This window comes from Mytilus edulis, chromosome 1 (assembly GCF_963676685.1).
Source record: "Mytilus edulis chromosome 1, xbMytEdul2.2, whole genome shotgun sequence".
Lineage (NCBI taxonomy): Eukaryota > Metazoa > Mollusca > Bivalvia > Mytilida > Mytilidae > Mytilus > Mytilus edulis.
Genome location: NC_092344.1, coordinates 100,130,229 through 100,155,172, shown reverse-complemented (window position 1 = coordinate 100,155,172; position 24,944 = coordinate 100,130,229). Strand labels below are relative to the sequence as shown.

At 31.0% G+C, this 24,944-nt stretch overlaps 1 protein-coding gene across 8 annotated transcripts in view; it reads right to left on the bottom strand.

Moving 5' to 3' along the window:
- Positions 1-887: 887 nt before the first annotated feature.
- The window catches only part of LOC139497786 (CAP-Gly domain-containing linker protein 3-like), a 37,664-nt gene continuing 13,607 nt past the window's right edge, over positions 888-24,944 (bottom strand). For 3 of the 8 annotated variants that reach the window (XM_071286036.1, XM_071286040.1, XM_071286048.1), the window contains exons 2-13: positions 19,714-19,984; positions 19,167-19,422; positions 18,161-18,304; positions 17,321-17,520; positions 13,617-13,752; positions 12,385-12,582; positions 8,101-8,223; positions 7,528-7,651; positions 6,807-6,889; positions 5,910-5,949; positions 5,047-5,141; positions 888-4,769 (exon numbers count right to left, since the gene is read on the bottom strand). In XM_071286036.1, coding sequence (XP_071142137.1) covers positions 4,519-4,769; positions 5,047-5,141; positions 5,910-5,949; positions 6,807-6,889; positions 7,528-7,651; positions 8,101-8,223; positions 12,385-12,582; positions 13,617-13,752; positions 17,321-17,520; positions 18,161-18,304; positions 19,167-19,422; positions 19,714-19,983 — 1,920 coding nt within the window. In that variant the 5' untranslated portion in view covers position 19,984 and the 3' untranslated portion in view covers positions 888-4,518. Of the gene's footprint in view, positions 4,770-5,046; positions 5,142-5,909; positions 5,950-6,806; positions 6,890-7,527; positions 7,652-8,100; positions 8,224-12,384; positions 12,583-13,616; positions 13,753-17,320; positions 17,521-18,160; positions 18,305-19,166; positions 19,423-19,713; positions 19,985-20,649; positions 21,584-24,944 lie in introns of those variants that run through there. The other 5 variants (XM_071286062.1, XM_071286056.1, XM_071286066.1 and 2 more) reach the window with 3 other exon arrangements.

The following is a 24,944-nucleotide window of genomic DNA, read 5'->3' as shown; positions in this document are numbered from 1 at the left end:
TTTTGTTTGCTTCTGAATACAGAAAGTGAGACATAGGTGTTTCTTTCCTGGATGCTTTGACTTCAACATATATTCTGTTTTCTACTTAGGTCAGTTTGATAGGAACTACTTGTGATAGATTAAGGATATTATCAATAAAATTGCATAATTATCAGTACATATCAGTTTGATGACTATTTTAAGGCCTTACCCCTTAATTACATTGTTATCCAGTGACTTTCAATTGATAAGCAATTTTCCATGTTAAGTTTGCATATGAACTAATTGTGATAGATCAATAATAATTTCTTTAAAGTTGCATTAGCATTAGTACAAATAACTTTTTCTAGGCCCTTCTCCCTTGATCATATTGACTAATTAACCATAAAAATGAGGCCAAGGTCAGACGAATCCTGACAGACAGACATGTACATTTTACACTCATTCCACACAACAAATATAGACAACCTTTTGCTTAATGTGTATGATTTACAGACTTAACCTTGATCACTTATACATGAAGAGGTCAGATGAACCCTGTCTGACAAAAATGTACCCTTGCAAGAATCTTGTATATCAAAAATGATTATTCTATTAAACATAATAATAGAATATTTCAAGCAGTTGCAGAACCGAGAAAATGAGGTCAATGACAATTGGCATATGACACACAGAAACTTTGAACCATTTGCATACAAGGTATAAAGCATCCAGGTTTTCTGCCTTCTGAAATATTAAGCTTTATACAAATAGTTCATGCCAGTCGGATAGTAATCCCCTTGTCTAGCATTCTGTTGTTTGTCAAAGGAAAGACAAAAATCTATGTGTTCCCCTGTAATAACCTGATAAGTATACTTCTCATTAATTGAGATCAAGTACTAAAGGCTATAAATAAAAACAGATTGTCCTTTTATGATTTTTATAGAATTTCTTTTTTTATTTTTCCTTTCTCATGCATTTAACAAACTGTGTATACAATTTCATACAAATATATCAAGCAAAACAAATCAATTTTATATCAAGTTCTTTTCATTTGTATTTGAATTCTGCTGAATCAATGTATTAAAAGTATAAATCATTGTGTGGTTTGGCAAATATAACTACATTTAAACCATCAGCAATAATTGACATACTGAAAAAGGATTGATGTGTCCTATATTTCTAGTACATGTATGGAAACGTAGGTCAATCATTTTCTTGGTTTCAACTTAAAAGCCACAAGGCCAATCTGAAATAATGTGCCAACTCGGTTAACTGCTTGTTACACACATACCCTTTTAAACCAAATAAACTGGTAAAGTATAAAATGTAGGTCATGATGACACAGTTGAACAAAAACTGTTTAAGCATATAATAAATATATATTGAAATTATTTCTAAAAATCAAGGGAGACAACTAAAGATAAATTTTATCTCAACAAAGTTTGACTATTTTTTCTCACAAATGCATGATATAAGCACCAAAAATTGTAGACGTATAAATAAATGTGGATGGTATGTGAGGCAGTAACAAAGCTACAAAGCTGAGTTTCACAAAAAATGTAAGGTCTTAAATTGATCACAAGTATACTGAATTGTTCATGACTTTTGTTGTAAGAATTTGTTGTGAAATGAAGGCCAGGAAATCCAATGAGAAGGACAAGCAGTTGTATGTATAAATCAGTTATTGTGCCATAAACAATAATTGTGTTACTCATTTTTTTGGGTTCCTTTTCCAGAATATTTTACAACACTGATGATTTAAACAATAATTGCAGCACCAGCTGCTATAAAAGCATTTACAAAAAAGGAATGTATGTGCAAGCTCTTCTGCAAATAAAAAGAAAAAGCTGGTCAAAAGTTGTATAACTAATTAAACATCAATGATGAAGGCACCTTGGTCCCATGTTGGTACTCAAAGAACAAATACGAAACTTGCAAATTCAATTCATTATATTAAACTTATCTCAAAAATATCTTAGAAGCATATATCAATACCAAAGTGTACTATGTGTAAGCTGTTGGAAATAACAATGTTTGCCATTTAATGGAGAAAACAATATTGTCAAATAAGGTTGATGATGATTAATTTATTAAAGTTTATTATTATATTATAAAATAAATATATATGAAATAGGTTTTCCTAATCAACCTGTCCTCTGAAATCTACCAAGTGTATAATTATATCACTATTCTGATAATTTACGATCAACATAAAATGTCAGAATTGTGTCTTTATAGTGAAATTCTAGCTCAGTCTGTATCAGATAATCATTAATTCCTAAAAGAATTAACACAAAGAAACTTGTGCTAGCAGATATTATCCAAAGATTAAACATTTTCTTGTTACTTATTCTACATGAAGAACTTTGTAACATTATGAAGATAGCTGCCATCAAACTCTGTCTAACGGCCAATAGTACAAATGCCTAAGAAGACAAATGATTGGACAAAGCCAAGTTGAATTCATCAAACAGACAATCATTTCCGTTTAACACAGTTGTTGGATAAGGTTGGTACTGATATCAGTATATCAATGATATGTCAAAATTAGGCAACATTAACAGAAATTTCTGATCTCTCTTCAACTCTGGATCAAGAGTTAAAATTACATTATGACTTCCAATAGATTAAACTTATTGAATATTAAATTTGTGTAATAATCAGAAAAGACTAAAATGAATCATGATTTGATATACACTCTGCACTGTGGGAATACACAAAGTGACATACTATAAAGTTGTCATTTGGTACCTTCATCTTTTAACTCTGATCATAAAGTTCAACCAAACAATAATAATATATACAGCCTTTAAATACGCTTGACAACATAGCATTCTGTTATGATTTTGAATAATGAAGCTTTTGAAATTTTTCATATGACTGGAATGACTTTATAATGATTGATGAGAAAATAAATAAATTAAGCAAAAAATGAAATAAAAGAAAATATATCAATCATTAAACCACAGAAATTCAGCAACATGTAATTGAGTTATATATTGACATGCAAAGGGCATGATTTATTTCTCTCACAAAGTTGACAGCAGTTTTTTCAGAGAATTCTTGGTAGAAGGATGGCATAACCATTTGTATTATATATATGTACTAAAGTGCTCTTATAGATAACTCATAACAAAAAAGTCAAATTTGTAGAAGTCTTTGGACAACATTATTTAACAAAACAGTAAAGTCCATTCAATTAAAAAAAAAACTTTTTTAAATATCATCTTAAAATCATAAGCAAACAATTTGAGTTCTTATTCTATGAATCAAATATCGTAAAAAGATATAACAAGTTGTAAACTTTATAAAACATCTCACCAGATGTATGTATATGTACAGTATAAAAATGTATATAAATCTTAAGTCATTAATAACTGTAATTCCTCTTTGTATCATAAACTTCAAATTAAGTAAATAATTTAGTGAATAGTCCAGTCCTTTAATACATGGTAACTGATTTCCGAAAACGAAAACTGAAATCAAAAGCTACATGTAAATTTTATAAAAACAAAACTTAAAGGGCAAAAAACTTCATAAAAATGGACTTACAAAAAAAATTCATATCAATGAAGACTAACATTAGGGCTGCTCCAGATTTAAATGCATAGGAGAATGTGAGGCACTTTTTTAAGACCCAGACACCCTTAAAATTCATTTTTTTCTAATAATTCTTACAAAATTCTAAAGAAAATGCAACCACCAATATTTAATTAATTTGAATGCTTCCCATCCTCACAACATGATTAATTTAGGAACAGCTCTTAAATAATTACATGACAACATAATTTGTGCAAAAATATAACATTTTCTTAAATTGATTATTTAAAGCAGTATGAAAGCAGATTCTTATGTAAAATTTCCCTATCATTGAAGTAATGTAGAAAATGTTGAGACTTCTTGTTCCATCATATCAGAGACTACCACAAGTCACTTCTATTACAGTCTTCTTTAAATATGTACCAGAACATAGACACTTAAATATCAAATAATGATTCAAGTATGCAAAGGTTTATTTTATTTTAACCCTAAATAACAATGTACTGTAAATTCAGAAATTATTGAGATGTTATTCTTATTGCGAAAAATGCGACAAGGTTATTATCGCAATAATTTAATCTAGCATTTTGAAATATTTGTTATGAATTTAACAGTATTTATTTCATGTCGCAAAAGTTAACATCGCATTATACATGTAGTCCAAAATGACAAAATCGCAATAATAAATGCATACAATTTCTAAACTTACAGTATAATAAACCGAATGTTGTCATTAATAATTATAAATTCAACTGGTAACAAACAATTTTGTACTCCTTAACTCTAAAATTCTCAACAACAACAAAAAATATCTGAACTTTTACCCCAGAACATAAATAATGATACTATATAGATAAAAATAAATATCTAGATTCAAGTGAAACCTAACTCCATTATTCTAAAAAAAAAAAAGAAAAGGAAAATGAAATGAGACATTTTTAATTATACAATTCATAAATATTGAAGGTAGAAATGTATTTGATTGCAATTCGAAGACTTCCAATATCACATGACTAATTATCTTCCATCAGTCCGAACATCTTCAGGCGTTCCTTCCTTGGACCCAAAGTAATCTCCTAGTAATTTGGCACCATTGATTCCACGAACAGTTATTTTATTTGGTCGTACAAGTAGTCCATGATCTGGTTTACATGTAAAGTAACGTCTTTCTTGAACACTTCCATCATTTTTACCTTTAGGAGTTCTTAATTCCACACCAACCCAAAGCCCTTCTCCAAATTCTGCAGGGCCAATGTACCTAACAATACCTGAAATATTTTAAAAGATAATCATAATGTGAATCTGTACTAGCTCAAAAGGAAATTATTGTCTTAATTATAATGCATTGCGAAAACGTAGTGTGTCCTTAATGAAAGCATTGATATTACTGATAGATTTCTTTTTTTTAGTTTTTAAAGTTAACATATTTTACATTTTTCAACAGGAGAAACTATTATAATGTCAATTTTAATGTATATCTGTTGGTGTTAATGTCATTTCATATTAACAAGAAAATACATTTCCTGTCTTTATATTATAACCTACCTAATTCATTATTGCAAAACACACTCATGCCTACTTCTAATTTAAACTCTGAACTAGATCCAGGAGTCCTTGATATGCTGTGGCCACTTTTTGGTCTGTAAAAACAATACTTTCTGTTTTATTGTCATGGTAATGTCCACAATTTTAACTTATACATACATATGCAAAATTTTCATATTCTAATCATACAGCTCATCTACCTGTATTTGACTTGATGAAAATATATTATGTTCCTTTGTAAGACTTCTAAGAGAGTGTTTAACAACTGACAAGTAATAAAGCTCCCCTCCATGGTCCTTTGAAAATTGAATATTACATCAGTTTTCTGAAGGGAGCAAAGTATTATTATGGGCCAATCAAATCATAAGATTTGTGGAAAAGGGGTCAGTTTGTTAAGGTAATAAAGAATCCATGTCCACCTGAATAAGTAAGCTCTCAGTACACATACAAATTACGTACTCATTTAGCTTTCATTTTTCAAATCAAGCATATCTGCAGTTATGTTAAGGTTAAAAATGGGCATCCAATTTTAAAAATATTTTAATCCTATACCCTCAGATTGGGGGCATAGAATTATTTTCTGCTGTCTCTTTTTATATGGATGCAGAATGGGCTATCTTAATTTCTATTTTCCATGTACTAAAATGTATATGAGGATGAAACATTCATAAAGGCTATAAACCTTTGGACAGCTTTGTATAATGTCGTCTAATATATACTTTAAGGCCATACAGAGACCTATAGTTGTTAATTTCTATGTCATTTTGGTCTCTTGTGGAGAGTGTCTCATTGGCAATCATACCACATCTTCTTTTATATACCAACAAATAACTGTTCTATCTTATCAATCAATTAACGCGTACCTTTTAATTGGAGTTCTTGATCTGCCAGTAAATGAACCACCTGAAAAACAATCAAATATATTTATAAAATGTGGAAATACTAAACTGTGAAGAGGAAATGCTTATAGGCTGTCACAGAAACTAATGTATGGAAGTGTTAAAACAGCTTTTTCAATTCTTTAGATCTTTTATTCATCTTTTTAATTTATCATATTAATAAAATACCTACCAAGCAAACATACTATCATTTATATAATCATTAAGTTCATCTAAACACTTTATCTTTCACTAAATTTTATAGCCAAAATCTGGTCCTTTTTAACATATTATGACTTATCACCAACATGTTGCTTTGCAAGAGCAAACTGACAGGTGCAGCTAGCAGAGCAGAATCTGATTACCCATTCAAGAACTCCTGAGTTCACTCTAGTATTTTGATAAAGTTTGTGATGTTGGTCAGTTTAAAGTTTTCTGTGTAGTTTCTTGTACTATGCTGCTTTGGTTTTGGGGCAAACTTTGTTTTGTTTTTTTTTGTTGGTGTTTAACGCCACTCTCAGTAAAGATGGTTATCTTGCAGTAACAAGTTTTTATTGATGAAGGAAGTCAGTGTAACAGGAGTGAGCTCACAACTTTTTTCAGGAAAGCAGACAATCCTTGTCAGTTAAGATGTCATAGGTAGGGTTGTAACTGTCAATCTCAATTGTGACAGACTTTTACTCACTTTAATGGTAAGAACATTTGATGCCCTTTTAAGGCCCTTGGAATTGTTTTCTAGGACTTTATACCTTATTTATTCATTTGGTATCTTCTGTGTCTTTTTATCATATATATATTCTTACAAATTTCTTAAAAATAGTTGACAATGTTAACTTGACATTCCTTTAATTAAAGGAAAATAATAAAAAAAAAAATACTTACTCCTCCTGTCCACCTTCTCTGATACAGCTCCCCAACTTATTGCATCTAATGATTCACTTGAACTAAATCTTCTGTCCCCTAACCTGAAATAGTTACAATTTTAGGTGAAATTTATCTAGTCAACTGGATTCAGAAATAACTGACATTAACTGACAAAGTTAACCACTTGACCTATCCAGATGACATAAAATCAGATCTTTACAAATAGCCAAATCTTTAGATAATCAAATCTAATTTTAATTTTTTTTTTAAACTGGGCTCACTTTTATTCAGAAAAATTCTGTTGTATTAAAAAGTTAAATGACTTATTTTATTATTTCAGATTAGTAAATGATCATTAAAATAAAAATTTAAGATTCCAGGTTTAAAGCATTCATTGAGAATTTTGTTCATGAAGTTATTTATACCAACGAATAGTAATGCAAATAACAAATCAAATTATTGTGTGGCTCATAATCCCTTTAAGTCGTTTTCACTGTACTGTTAATTGCATTAAACATTTAAAAGAAAATCGACCACTGTTCTTTTTAATTCAATTTTGTTTTAAGGTAAAAATAAACTCTGCACAAATAAAGATGGCATCAACTTGAAAGAACAAGATTGCTCCCAAATTATTAAGGTTTGTACTTTGTTTGAACTACATCTTAAATGTAGCATCATGCTTGATAGTTATTAGGGGTACATTAACTTCTGTCAATTATAGAAAGGAGTTACAACCTACTTCTGTATTCTGGAGAGAGGTGCAAATACACCATGTTTAGTTTTACACTGAAAATATCGCTCCCCATTCACAGATCCATCATTTTTCCCAACAGGACGGTCCAATTCAATACCATACCATATACCTGTTAGAAAAAGAAGATATATGACCAGTCATGTCTAACATGTACAGAATAAGTTGCATGATCTTACACAAACTTCATATAGATAAAATGTAAGAATGATCCTGTTCCAATTGCTCTACTTGAAGGATTTATTGGTTATCATATAAACATGATTAATTTAAGTTATAATCTTTAAAGATGACTTGACAATAAATTACATAGGTCAGCTGGTCTAAAACAGTGAGGGAGGAAATAACTTCATCTTTTGATGTCCCATTTCATTTTTGTGTACAAATGTCTTAATAATAAAATCACTTAAAAAAGAAGAAAATACAGAGGGAAACCAAGAACGACTTTTAATATATATAGCAACTGTGTGCAAAGACAATACCAACCAGAAAGGTTTTAATTATAATATGTCAGCTAAAATAGAATGTATATCAATATTTCATAACAATTTCTTTACTAACCTGGTGCAAATTTTGATTCACCAACATATTTGACAGTTCCTTTACGTTGTCCAGCAACTATAACTCTGTCACCATATTCTATATCACCAAGATCTGTTATTGATGGTGCTCTACCCTTTAATCCTGCAATATAGGAAGTTTATATGTGTAGTTTTATATATATATATAATTCCCCTGCTAGTAGTTTTCCAGTCAATAAAGGGACAGAACTCCAGAACAGGGAAACTGATGCCACCAAAATTCACTTGATCTGGGTTTGCTGGTAATAACCATTGTGTTCAAGTGAACAGAAGTTGAAGCACAGTAAGGTTAGCATGCTGAAAACAGCAAATTCAGCAATTTTTACATTCAAATAAACAGTTTAATACAGAAAAATGCTACAAAGAATGAAAACTTGTAGAAAAAGACTGGTCATATGTAGAAGATGAAAAACCATTCTACCAAGCAGGGCTTTGGAATTCTCATTTCCCAAGGAAAGTAAAAAAAATCATTGTGTAAGTGTAGACATCTAGGTACCAGTTTCCAATCGGGTAAGTAAATCATCTTTACATGGTACTTTTTTGTGTTGTATTCATGTTTGACAAAGTCTGTTATTGGATATAGGAAGATGTGGTGTGAGTGCCAATGAGACAACTCTCCATACAAATAACAATTTAAAAAGTAAACCATTATAGGTTAAAGTACGGCCTTCAACACGGAGCCTTAGCTCACACCGAACAACAAGCTATAAAGGGCCCCAAAATTACTAGTGTAAAACCATTCAAACGGGAAAACCAACGGTCTAATCTATATAAACAAAACGAGAAACGAGAAACACGTATATATTACATAAACAAACGACAACTACTGTACATCAGATTCCTGATAAATATTGGACACATTTTAGTTTAGAAACTGGTTCCCTGAAGTTATCACTTATTTCCTTACGTTTACAGCAGTAGTTTGTTATCATCGTTAACAGTAATGAAGGTCATGAAGCAAAGAGTTTGCATAAATATTTTATCCCCGCTGATTCATCAATGAAATGGAAATTATGAGACTTAAACAGTTACTGAATGAAATCAAACCTGTTGTACAATGTTGTATGTTTATATATAAAGTTGTTTATGTTTTTTAATTGTTCAAATATCAAACTTATTTCGGACTTCCAAGTAAAAAAATTATGAATGCAGTGTTCTCCCCAGATATTTCATTTAGCATCATGGTAAACAGGGGAAATTGAAATACCACCTTGTTTCTAAAAATTATAGCATCATATTCATGACATAATCTATAAAAAAAAACAAAAAAAAACACTTCAGATAGCATCACATTACCATAAAGGCAAGAACACTGGTCAACGGGAAAGTGAAAACTGATGCGGGAAAGTAAAATTGTAAGATAACTTTTCCAAGGATAAGTGCCTTTTCAAGAAAATTCCAAAGCCCTGTCAAGTATGAAGGCTTTCTGGCAAATGAGTGTGTAGGCAAACCGACATATATGGAATATTTCTTTTTTTATAAAAGCCCAGGATGAGTATAGTATATGTAAGTATGTCTTACTACACAAATCCCCGTAAATTGTTTTTGAGCATATCATATATATACACCCCTCAGCAAGCGCGACTAATTTATGTGCAGACCAACCTGTCACACAATAGTCAAAAGGAATCTGTGAAGTTCCCATCCATATTACAGACGTGGGAAATACAGATAATGCAATGTTTTAAAGTGCAGGACTAATTCATAATTTTAACTTTGAAATACTTTTAATGTAAACTTCATTATAAACTGTCTATTTTTAACTTCTCTGATAAGTGGACAAGCTAGCTGTGTGTGCTCAAATTTTGGAAGGAATGATGTAAAGAAGGTTGCTTTAAAGCTCTAGTGATTATATATATCTTATTTCAGGCTAAACAATTCTAGACTCTTTTTGAAATATGTGTGTGGCTCTTAAAAGAGCCTTTATAAGTAAGGAGCCTCCAGATGGTCTGTTCAGCTGACTTCCATTTCGTCTATTTCATCTTCATCGTCATTATCCTCAGAATCTTCTTGTGACGAATCTTCATCGTCGTCCAATACGGCTGACAAGGAGTATCCACGAGAGCTGAAATCATCTTCATCGTCCGACATCTCTACGTTGACTTGAAATCGAAGCTCTGAAATCTCATCTGCTTTCTTGGTAGCATATTCGTAAAACATGTTTCGAACACCTTCGACAACTGCAATCTGCAACCTGAGGTTGTAACGGTACGATCGCCTGTTTTCTCGTCTGGCCATGTCGTATCGTTTTGAAAGGTCTTCGATCCTTCTGTTCAGCGATAGGATCTCGTCACACGCTCTCTTAAAACACCTCTCGGCTTCCATCAACTTTGTTGGAGTGTTTGATAATATGCTACTCATCTTTGATCTTGTTCATTTAACTGTTGAACTGCTTAATTTATAAACTTGATTTTACCGCTTTGACAAAGCGGAAGTACTTTAACGTTTGATTGTTGAGTAAAAGCCCGAGAGGTTCCGCGAAATTAAACCACGTGACGAACAGGTGGATATAGAGGTTCAAAAAAGGGTTTTTACAATAAAAATAGTGTAAGCAATACTAAGTAAAAATGAAATAGGTATAAAATAATGACCATTTAGATGATACAACTAAACTATTCATCAATTTTGTTTGAGACAAAAATAATGAGCTATCTAAAAAAAATTCTCACAAAAAACTTGTAGTAAAAAAAATAGGCTTTTCATCACACTTACAAGATTCATTATTTTTAAATAAGTATAATCTGAGGCATTTGATACATGCGAAAGAGGACATATTCCATAAAATATATTTCTTTTAATACTGATTTTTTTTGGAAAATTAATACTGTAGAAAAAATGTACAACATTTTGATCACCAAAATTTTGTTTTTATTTTACAATTTACAAAGGGTAGCAAATAATTTACTAATGAAAATATAAAAAAATCACTGTAATTTAAAAACCATCCATAATTTTAGGATAACTGTCATCATTGGCTTAATGACTGAGGGATTGGCAATAAAAACCTCTTTAACATATTCCCCATTTCCATTATCAATTTTAAGTATGTCAACTGCTGTTTTTACCACAATTTTAGTTTAAACATATTTATTCATAGTGGATTAGGAAACAGTTTTGCAACTTATATTAATCTCTTTCCACTTTGCGGTGCGAGTACTGCCTTGTAGCGGCATTAGCCTGCTCTTTTTCAAAATCTACAAGGGTGTCTTTTACGTGCGAGAGATTGGCTCTCTCTTAACACTGGTCAGCCATTTATCGTCTCCTTCCGATGGACTATCAACGTTTCCTCAAGACCATACTCGAAAATGGTGTCAAGGGATAGCCGAAAATTCAGTACCACAATTTACTTAGCATAACAGATGTTTAAGTAGTACATGAGATGATCAACGATAATCTATAATTCTTTTTATAAATCCTCCTACAATCCTTGTACTTAAACCTTATATCATATAATCAGATGTCATAATATTTATAATATAGAGCCAAATTATTAAGTGTTTAAATTATGAAATAATGAGTTGCATGTAAAATCTGTGAGATCATGAGAAAAATATAATCCTGCAAAATGAGCAGTGAGCTTTATGCTCCCTACATGTCATCATTAAATAGAGTATCTCTGAACAACACAACTAATTTTCATGTGACCTAATTACATCTCAGATGTCTAAAAGACATGTCTACTAGCACTATTATAATATAATTTCAAAATTGTGTGTTTTGTTACCTGTATCTACTCTTGCTTTCACATTGGACACATCTACTGGTATTGTTTTGTTACCTGTATCTACTCTTGCTTTTACATTGGACACATCTACTGGTACTGTTTTGTTACCTGTATCTACTCTTGCTTTCACATTGGACACATCTACTGGTACTGTTTTGTTACCTGTATCTACTCTTGCTTTCACATTCCACACATCTACTGGTTCTGTTTTGTTACCTGTATCTACTCTTGCTTTCACATTACACACATCTACTGGTACTGTTTTGTTACCTGTATCTACTCTTGCTTTCACATTGGACAAATCTACTGGTTCTGTTTTGTTACCTGTATCTACTCTTGCTTTCACATTGGACAAATCTACTGGTACTGTTTTGTTACCTGTATCTACTCTTGCTTTCACATTACACACATCTACTGGTACTGTTTTGTTACCTGTATCTACTCTTGCTTTCACATTGGACACATCTACTGGTACTGTTTTGTTACCTGTATCTACTCTTGCTTTTACATTGGACAAATCTACTGGTTCTGTTTTGTTACCTGTATCTACTCTTGCTTTCACATTTGACACATCTACTGGTACTGTTTTGTTACCTGTATCTACTCTTGCTTTCACATTTGACACATCTACTGGTACTGTTTTGCTAGGTGATGACTTAGAAGGTGATGATGCAGATGATGGACGAGGTGCTGGTGTACTTCCTGGCTTAGCTATTTTACTTACTGGAGCAAAGATACCTTAAAATATAAGTTCTCAAATTATTTTTATACTACTGATTTCCAAGATAATTTGAAGCAATTTCATCAATTGATATATTTTCTGACAATTATAGAAGACAAAACATGTGCTTAACAAGAATGTGTCCATAGTACACGGATGCCCCACTCGCACTATCATTTTCCATGTTCAGTGGACCGTGAACTTGGGGTCAAAACTTTAATTTGGCATTAAAATTAGAAAGATCATATCATAGGGGACATGTGTACTAATTTTCAAGTTGATTGGACTTCAATTTCATCAAAAACTACCTTCACCAAAATCTTTAACCTGAACTTCGCACTATCATTTTCTAAGTTCAGTGGACCGTAAAATTGGGGTCAAAACTTTAATTTGGCATTAAAATCAGAAAGATAATATCATGGGGAACGTTTGTACTAAGTTTAAAGTTGATTGGACTTCAACTTCATCAAAAACTATCTTGACCAAAAACTTTAACCTGAAGCGGGACGAACGGACGAACGAAATAACGGACAAACAGACAAACGAACGATTGGACACACAGACCAGAAAACATAATGCCCCTCTACTACCGTAGGTGGGGCATTACAATACTTATTACCAAAAGTATTGGAAAGTACAAATAGAACAAGGAAACTGTACTAGAAAGTGCTTCATTTTCAATAAAAGATTAGGGAATATGAACTTTAATAATAAAAAAATGACACATATATCCTAGTATGAATACACATGTAAAATATTTTATTTATTTGATAGTATTTATACATATTGATGTATAGAACATTTCATTTATTTGATTTACCATGTTTCTGACAAAGTCTGTGGTCTTTAAATTTGACAAACCGTGATTTTTTAAAAGTCTGTGGCCAAAACCCTAATTTTAACAAAATTCTGTGGTCAGCCGCTATTTTCACACAAAAATCTTATGAGTAAAAATACTTGTAAGTCATTAACATTTAAGTATAAATTACTACCAATTTTAATCATAAGATATTTTTGTGAAAAGAATCACTGGTCTTTAAATTTGACTAACCATGATTTTGAGGACACTGGAAGTAAGATATTCCACCAATGCTACCATCATTCTTGCCACCGGGATCATCTAGTTCTATTCCTGCCCAAATACCATTGGCAAACTCTGTTGGTCCACAATATCGTAATGTTCCAGTCTAGGAAATATAATGTAACTGTTAAAGCAAAACCTTACATTTATTTCTATTTTAACTATCATGGGGTCTGCTCCAAACTTTTAAATAGGTTCAGGTAACTAGTCATTTGCAAGGTGGAAAAAAATATTGCATTATTTATACTAAAGAACAATCATTATGGAACTTTAACATATCTTCAAAAGTTGTAATCATTATGCCAAAATAAAAATAAAAATCTTTGCCCACTTTCCAGAAAATCCAGGGGGATAACTCAAGAAAAACAATGTGAAATATGTTGACTTAATCTGTATCTAATATTTTTTTGCTAAATTCCTAAATATAAATTTTTTAAATACTTCACCAAGTTATTGCATTCATGTCCAGTGAAGGATGTTTATTCAATATTGTCGACATCCCGATATCTACAATGTTAACACGATATAATGTCAACATTGTTTACATTGTTTGAACCCTTATATAATGTATACATCGTTGACATCGAGATGTATACAATGTTAAAACGATGTTGTGTTAACATCGTTGACATTGTTTGAACCCTTATATATTGTTTACATCGTTGACATCGTTAACATTGCGATGTATACAATGTAAACACGATGTCGTGTCAACAACGTTGACATTGTTTGAACTCTTATATATTGTTTACATAGTTGACATCGTTAATATTGCGATGTTTACAATGTTAACACGATGTCGTGTCAACATCGTTTACATTGTTTGATCCCTTATATATTGTTTACATCGTTAACATTGCGATGTATACAATGTAAACACGATGTCGTGTCAACAACGTTGACATTGTTTGAACTCTTATATATTGTTTACATCGTTGACATCGTTAACATCGCGATGTTTACAATGTTAACACGATGTCGTGTCAACATCGTTTACTTTGTTTGATCCCTTATATATTGTTTACATCGTTGACATCGTTAACATTGCTATGTATACAATGTAAACACGATGTCGTGTCAACATTGTTGACATTGTTTGAACTTTTATATATTGTTTACATCGTTGACATCGTTAACATCGTGATGTTTACAAGGTTAAAACGATGTCGTGTGAACATCGTTGACATTGTTTAAACTCTTATATATTGTTTACATCGTTGACATCGTTAACATCGCGATGTACACGATATCTAGTCAACTTTGTTGATATTGTTTGAACTCTTATATATTGTTTACATCGTTGACATCGTTAACATAGCGATGTATACATATAAGAAGATGCGGTATAAGTTCAAATGAGACAACTTTTTATTTAAGTTACATCTTTTATAAGTATACCCCTATAGGTTTGACATTAATACGGAGTTTTGGTTTTTATCGAGTAGCAAGCTATGAAAGGCACAAACAAACACTAATGTAAAACTATTTGAACAGGAAAAATAAAGGTCTAAGGTAAAAAAAACATGAAACCAGAAACACGTATGAACAATTAACAAACGACAACTACTGAACGACAGATTCCTGACTAAGGACAGGTGCAAACAAATGCAGTTAGTTTAACGTTTATATACGTACCATAGACTCAATATAAAATATAAACACGATTTTGACACAATATTGTTAGCATTGTTATGTGAACTAATTTAAACAGAAAGGTATTTATAAAAATAGAAGTGGTATGATTGCAAATAAGTAAAATTTCCAGTACATACATACTAACTGGCACATCTATAAATAACCGTATGGCCTTTAACATTGAGCAAAGTTTATATGTCATAGTTAACAATAAAAGACGCCGACATGAAAAATGGAAAACAATTTTAACACTATAACTAACTGCTTAACCATGTTAACTTATTTAAAAAAAAAGAACGAAAAAAAATGTATATACAACAACAACGAGATGTTGACACTATATTGTTAACATTACGATGTATACGATGTGAACGATGTAAACAGAAAGGTGTAGACACTATATATACAATTTAAACACGATGTTGACACAATATTGTCAACATCGCGATGTATACGATGTGAACGATGTAAACAGAAAGGTATAGACATTATATATATAAATACAATATAAACACGATGTTGACACGATATTGTCAACATCGCGATGTATACGATGTGAACGATGTAAACAGAAAGGTATAGACTCTATACATACAATATAAACACGATGTTGACACAATATTGTCAACATCGCGATGTATACGATGTGAACGATGTAAACATAAAGGTATAGACTTTATATATATATATATATATACACAATATAAACACGATGTTGATACAATATTGTCAACATCGCAATGTATACGATGTGAACGATGTAAACAGAAAGGAATAGACATTATATACAATATAAATACGATGTTGACACAATATTGTCAACATCGCGATGTATACGATGTGAACGATGTAAACAGAAAGGTATAGACTCTATATATACAATATAAATACGATGTTGACACAATATTGTCAACATCGCGATGTATACGATGTGAACGATGTAAACAGAAATCTATAGACTCTATATATATACAATATAAACACGATGTCGACACGATATTGTCAACATCACGATGTATACGATGTGAACGATGTAAACAGAAAGGTATAGACTCTATACATACAATTTAAACACGATGTTGACACAATATTGTCAACATCGCGATGTATACGATGTGAACGATGTGAACATAAAGGTATAGACTTTATATATATAAATACAATATAAACACGATGTTGACACGATATTGTCAACATCGCGATGTATACGATGTGAACGATGTAAACAGAAAGGTATAGACTCTATATATACACGATGTTGACACAATATTGTCAACATCGCGATGTATACGATGTGAACGATGTAAACAGAAAGGTATAGCCTTTATATATATATATATATATATATATCACAGTAGCATGGGTTCGAATCCCGGCGAGGGAAGAACCAAAAATTTGCGAAAGCAAATTTACAGATCTAACATTGTTGGGTTGATGTTAAGACGAGTTGTATATATATATATATATATATATATACAATATAAACACGATGTTGATACAATATTGTCAACATCGCAATGTATACGATGTGAACGATGTAAACAGAAAGGTATAGACATTATATACAATATAAATACGATGTTGACACAATATTGTCAACATCGCGATGTATACGATGTGAACGATGTAAACAGAAAGGTATACTCTATATATACAATATAAATACGATGTTGACACAATATTGTCAACATCGCGATGTATACGATGTGAACGATGTAAACAGAAATCTATAGACTCTATATATATACAATATAAACACGATGTCGACACGATATTGTCAACATCACGATGTATACGATGTGAACGATGTAAACAGAAAGGTATAGAACGTATTGATAGGATACAATGTAAACACAATAACGACACTATAAAGTTGACATTGCGATGTTGACAATATCGACAAAACATCGTGCACTGGACATAGTTCAGTTATTGAAGCTTTTAACTGAATAACCACCTCATATTTAGATATTTGTGAATAATTATTAAAAGACCGAATTATTCAGAGACATAATTGAAAATATATGTTGAGGACTTACCTTTAATCCTCCTACCACGACCTTATCACCTAAGTCCAGTCCTAATGACTGGAGAGTTACTTTACTTTGGACTAGATCATAATTCGGTGGAGGTAATTTAGGTGCTGGTTGACTAGCTTCTTGTAAAACTTTCTTTAATTTGATGACTAGTTTTCCCATATCTGGGTCTGAATCTAAATCACTGGGATCTGGAATGCATTCTGTAAAGAAAAACTAATGTTAACATGGTACATATAATATTGGTACATTTCTCCCAGTTTCAAGTTATATAACCATATAAGTGCCCGAGATGCAGGCTTTTGCCTGGTTTGAAAAAGACTTCCTAAATTTTGATTGCTTAAGTTGATATTGAGGACTACACTGATTTTTATCAAATGGCAATTCTACACACTAACTTTGAAAGAGCTTCTGATACTTGTACAATTTACCCTATTAATTTCCTATTCACTTATTATTGAGTATAAATCATCTAACTAGTATAAAAAACTAAAAATTGAAACAATCCAGACACCAATCTTATGTTTGTTTCTGAGTAATAAAGTCCAATTTCTTTTACAAAATCAATGGTCCTTGGTAATATTCTTCCAGGAGATTAGTTTAATGCTTTAGTTTTAGTTACTAGTATTCAAATCTTGTTCATATAGTTGTTGGTTAATGTCTTGTACAATACGGGGACTACTGTTTGTCATATTCCAACTTGACTAATACTGTGAAAAACTTGACAAAAAAATCAATTTCACCTCTTCACAACTTTATTTATTAATTCGAAAAACAGTTCATCTATTAGTCTTTCACGGCACCTACCACTTCAGTGGCATAAAAAATCTTCATAAAACATACCTATTGGTGTTCGTCCTTTATCATCTTTCAATGAAGGATTAGCACCATTCTGTAGTAACACCTTTATAGCTTCATATGCTAAATTAGATGCTGCGATATGTAAGACACCACCATTGTCAAATTCTGAACAGATACTATCTACATCTGTAAACAATAAAGTAAAACTGTGAAAATGATATCAAGTCCCTGAACATACTGAGTAATCTGCCCACATTCTTTTCATCTAATAAACAATTACGTTAGTAACCAGATAACTGATCCTATGTGAATATCTGATTTGATAAAAGCATTGTAGAATTGTAAATTAAAAATCATTATGAACATTTTTTAAAAATAGGCTTGAAGAGGATATGACTATCTCTTAACGACTTTTATTTGTTTTGTTTTTTATCAGGTTGTAGTCTCATTGATATAAACTTAACATAATCCTTTATTCACTTGTAAAGAAGTTTTGAACTTAAATTTGTATTGAATTCTGGTAATTGTCATATAGATGAGAAAATTCTGTACCCTACCTAGGGTATATTGCAATTCTCAATACACTATATAAAATATAATAATCTTTTAATAAAGTAAAGGTCAAGGTCAACTTTATCTAAATGTGGACTTTCATCATAAATGATTGATTAATTGATTGGCTTATAAGCTACTTTTGTAATAATTCATGTTGGTCAGTTTTTATTGGTGGAGGAAACCGGTGTGTCAAAAGAAAACAACAACCTGTGGTAGGAAAGTTGATAATGCTAGTCAACTAAGAATGGTGTTGAAAGCAGGAGTTGATGACAAAAACTGCCAAACTGTCCATCATACTATAAGCAAGTTTTGTGTTTTGTGCAATCTGGCATAAACCCAAAATAGGTTGTCAATGATAATTAAAAAGCCCATCAAAAAAGTTGTTGCATCAATCTAATATGGAATGACTTTTGCCCCATACTGCAAAAAGTTAAAACCTTAAAATTAATATAACAACTACTTAAATCATTATAAAAAACCTAAAATCTCATACCTAAAGCTTTAGTTGCCTTCAAAAGGACTTTTATCACAGGTACCACATCAAAATATGCAGCATAATGTAGAGCAGTCATGTTAGTCCATCTGCACCTTATATTTACATCTGCCCCTTTTGATATTAACATGGATGAAACCCTAGCTGCAATGTCTGAATCACCTATCCCAGCAGCTCCTGATTTGCTGGAATAATGTAGTAATGTCATGTCTGTAAGGCCATCTCGATCATTGATATGTGCTCCACGTTTCAAAATCTGAAATATCAATTTAATAAAAGTCATAAAATAAATGTCTATATAATAGTAAGGCATGGTAGTAGCAAAGAATTAATGCATATGAAAAATAAATGTCATAATTGATGTGGATATGTCTACCAGTACATGATTAATGCAAAATGTAAAGAAATTCACAATAGTTTATTCTTGAAAGAAAGAAAGAAAGAAAGAAAGAAAGAAAGAGAATCTATGAATTACTTTTGATGGCCTTATTTATTGAAGGGATATTTCAGGAATAGTTGAGGAAGTGAATATTAATTTTCAAAATACCTCATTAACAAGTAATTCTAAATTTTGTTGTGTCTGAGGTGTCCATTGTCGTAATACTGCAAAAATTTCAGGGACGGTGGTGTTTGGATTTTCTAGTATCTCCTTGCATCCTGGACATCCAGGATCAAAGAAAGATAACTCTAGTCTCTGACAACTCTCACAAACAGGAGGATCCACACAAGGATGAATCATTGGTTTTTCTCTGTCTGGATGGTAGTTATTGTTGTCTTCTATTCTACAATGATTTTCATCATCCTCTTCAAGAGTCATTCTAAAAATAGATAAAACTTAGTTATCATTATGGTTTATCAATATACAATAACCAGAGGATATAATATATATTAAAAGTCACAAAAGTTTCAATAATTGCCACAGTGCAAACAAGTAAGATGTAATAAGAACATTCAAACGCATATGATAAATAAGAAACTGTCATATGACGGAATAGCTTAGAAAATAAATTGCCTTCAATTTAATATTAACAGAAATATTTAGATTAAGAGTTTATTAAGAATTCTAAAAAATGGAAAGGTTTAGACCATGGGATGTTACTCTAGTGTTGTCATTAGTTTTCTTCTGAAAAAAAAGCTTTCCGTTGGCTCCATATTTTTTAGTGACCATGTATGTATGGTTACACCCCTGTGATCATGCATTTATGGTCACAACACTGTTACAATATTTTATCATATTCATGAAGTCAAAAAGAAGGTTCAATTATTTTCATTTTGACCAACCTGACTAAAACTAAATTAAAAACATGTAACAAAATATTTCAGGCAGCTCTCTCTTATTCAGCAACTAAAATTCAAATGGCAGCAACAATAATAACAATTAGTTGAAACTTGTATATTATGTATACAATGTTTACAATACAAAAACCAGCTTTAATGAGGAAAACAAATAATCTAGTAATCTCTAGTATTCACAATTATATACCTGCACTTTGTACAAAGTAAGTATTTGATGGGTGTCTGACATCCCACTGTTCCACATTGTACAGAGCAATTTAAAGTCTGACAACCAACTGATCCCGATTTAACTTTCATCTTTATTCGTTTGTGTGGCATTCCATTTTACACTATACAGTCATTAAAACCTCCTTATTTAATGTTAACTATCAAAATGTGTTAGTGACTCTCTGTAATATCCATTGACAAATTCACTGAAACTCAGACACCTTCAGAGTAGACCCTATCTGCAGTTCTACAATTTTTTAAATTATCTGATCCAGACTTTGCACTTATCTTTTCTGATATCACTTCCTTCCATATTCATTTAATTATTTTAGCTAGAATAGTTCCAATGTATTTTAAACTAGTATCAGCATATACTACACATTAAATTGTATCAATCGAACTATAGTAGTATTAAATTCCTTATTTGTTATAGCTTAATCTCATGTGATATCTGTATAATTCTCAATAGATACTCTTTGAAGAAATGCAAATATCTAGCATTTTATAAATGATTCCACACATTGTATCTTGGCAAACATTGAAGATAATTATATGTACAAAGGTGTCAATAACGCTGCTGTCAATTTAAATATTCACCCGATTTTCAGTGTATAACAATAGTTTAATGACTGTCTTTGTTTAGAGAAATAAATCTGTTTTTGACGCATGTTACAAACAGAATTTAACTTTGAGAACCAGATTTAAATGATTCAGTGCCCCTAATCCAGCATTTAATTATTATATGTGTATTTAGACATTTAAATTATGAAGCTTATAGTATTGTTATATTAGATTGTAAGATTGATAATAATAAATGATGATCTAACTATGAGTCATACAATTTTATATTTGTTTTTTCAATGCATAAAGGGTTAGGAGTATTTATAGATTTAAAAATTACTAAAATAAATGTCTATAAGAAAGATTTTACTAAATTCAAAGTTTTCCAAATTGTATTTCTTTTCTCAAAAAATCCTGTGAAAGAAATCATTTCTACTACACAGTATTTACTGTCTGAATATTGTTTTCTGTCACAACAATCCTCCTGACATTAGTAATTGGTTTTGAGAATCCTAATTAAATGATAAAACGCATTAAAATTAAATTACACGTTTTTAATGTTTTTTTTTTTTTTTTATTTTTTAGTTAAAACTTTTTTTTAAAGGGTTAATTTGTATTTGAAGCAGGCCTATTTAGATGTTTCCATGATCATTTAAGAATATAAACCAGCTTATGATTATTATCTTCAATCTCCAGTACCCGAGATTCAGATAGGAAGGTCATTTATGTTAATAAACTAAAGGTATAATTAGTAAAGGAAAGTTTTACCTTAAACCATTATGCATTAGCCATATAAGTCCAAAACATAGAATAGCATGTAAATGGACTGACATAAAACATTTATAGAATAAAGTGGTTGTACATTGTATTTGGCTGGTGTCATCTTAATAAAATCATAACAGTAAAACCTACATTAACTCCTTAATAATACTGCATACAATTTAATTGTTTTAAAAATAAAGTTGATATTTGTTCTGATTTTCATCTTTTTAATAAAAAATTAAAACATGTCATTTTGCTAATTATAAGTAACCACACAAATCATTATACTGTACAGAAAATGCTACTAACTGCTTTGTTTCCCTATAACATAAATAGTTTGCATTTAATTGCCAATTACCTGTAACCTATTAAATATTGGCTCACTTAAGTTATATGACTTTCTTTCAAGTGGTTTAATTTAATTCTGGCATTTAATTGATTTATATTGGAATCAGTTTTCAAATGATCAATAAAAAGATGAAACAGTTTATTAGAAAGTTCTTTGTCATCTACCATGCTCCAGCAAAAGGGAATCCCAAGCACAGCATTTTAAAAGTGTACCATATCTAATTAAAAACCCTATAGTGTGCATTAAGTGTACCATATATATAATTAAAAACCTTATAAAGTTATTGATTATTTGCTTAACATCCAGTTTAAAGTTATTGAGGCAATAGTTACTATCATGGAATAAAGTTATCTGCTCATTTGTATGTCAGTAATAACACTTTCAAGATAACTTTCCTTACAAACGATTTAAATTAATGTACCTTAAAAGAAACACAATAATTATGATATTATGCACATTTGGTATTAACAAGATTATTTCTCAGTGATCAAAATTCACCAGTAAGTTAGCACAGGGAATTTTTACAGGGATAATACACCAGATATTTTCTTAACAGCATTATGCACTGGACCATAAAGACAAACCAGCAGCAGGTAGTTTATATTGATCCATATGTTCAATAAACTGTTGGCAGAGATGTGTCTTGCATATCTGCAAAAAAATTAGAAAAAAGACATCTGATGGACAGCAAAATTAATAATTAATTCAAAGGGGCTGGACCATGACATAGAGAGCAGTTCGTCAATGATTGTCAAACTGAGATGTACTATAAATACTAATGTAACTTTATAGAAAATTCAATCATAATTAGTTCCTATCAAACTATAAACCTAACCAGAAAACTTTACATTGAAAATTTGGAATAAATTGAAAGTTACATGACCTAACGGATCAGGGCATTGAAATAGTTATTAAACTGATATTAACTGATAATATTAATGCAACTTTAGTTTAATGAAAATATCATTGATCTATCACAAGTAGTTCCTATCAAACTTAATTAAGGATGTACTTAGGTAAGGTTAGGTGAAAATTAATAAATTAAGAATCTAAAATTGATACTATAAGCTGGTAGAGCATCAATTAAGGATAAAAATAAGCTAAAAATATTGATAGGTCATGGACCTCCTTTTCGAGATATTTGAGATTTAAAATATGGCGGGAAAAGTCTGACTCGGACTTTTACCTTATATTTGATTTGTATTATTTGGGTCTCAAAACAAAAGAAAGAAAATCAAGAATCTTCTAAAATTTTGGTAAAAGATCTTTCATAAGTTATTAAAGTCATAAGAAACCTCAAATTAAAAAAAAATATGCATCTGTTTTTTATAACTAAATGGATAGTTTTCATTATAAAACTTTTGTACATATACTTTTTTCTGAGGAAAATTCTTTAATTTGTCCACATTTAGAAGAAGTTTACTTATTTTTAATTGCTTGCTTCCAGGAAGCAATTCGCCGACATATTTTCCGTATGCATAGTGACCTGAGCGTAACCCTCCTCGTAAAAATCCGGTGGTCGCAATACGCATGAATCTGTCATTAAAATAAACAATTATCTGATTGTACATGTTAAGCACGTGCTCAATACCCATGCTTTTTGTTATTTATTTACTATAAGGTGACAATCGGTAAACTTCGGCTTCAAAACACGGCATTTAATGAGCAGCCATATTTGTTAAATCATAACAGACAGAGAGATTAACAATTGACGATTATACGATATATTTGCGTAAATAATGATGAAATCGTGCACAGAGGACTTAGTTTGTGATATATACATGCATTGGTTCAAGAATTGGAAACACATTATTTTTCACCACTCACTCGTTTCATATGACTTTAAGTTTTCTATGAAAAAATAAATGGGTGTTATGGGGCAAAATATTTTACATTGTATTGTATGGAAAAACACCAAGGAGTCAGAACATTTGACACAAATTCCAAAACCTCACCTAAGAACATCCGTAAGCAGACAACTTTAAAAATTGTTCATATTCAAAGGCCCTGGACTATGATTTAGGGGTGTGTGGGTCAAAACTCTACTTTGGACTATACTAATTAAAGATAACATGATAATGAACATGTCTCTAGTAAGATTCAAATTGATGCCACTACAACTTCTAGGTGAATTAATACCTCAAACCAAAACATAAACCTGATACAAAACAGACGAACAAATGGACTATCAGATGGATTTACAGACAGAAAACAAAACACCCCCTTTACTATCAAAAGCAGACCATAAAAAGGATTCTTGGACTGGAGTATTGCAGATGTACTTATGGTGTTTCAGGTGTTTCCAAGATAATACATATGATACATTATACCCCTAAAGACTAGCAAAAGGAATAGTCATTCTAATGTCTCCCTTTTTTATTTATTTTTTAGGATTTAACAGAGGCATAAAATATATAACTTGTACAATAGCCACATATATTCAGGACATAATCCACTGGCACAAAGCTTTATACCTTACACTTCCCAGTAACAATGAAGTGGTATACATTTTTAAATGGGAAATGAAAATTACTCAATCAATGGGTTTTTGGTTTTTAAATTGTTTCATTAGAAAAGTAAAGGAACAATGCCCTCTTCTCTCT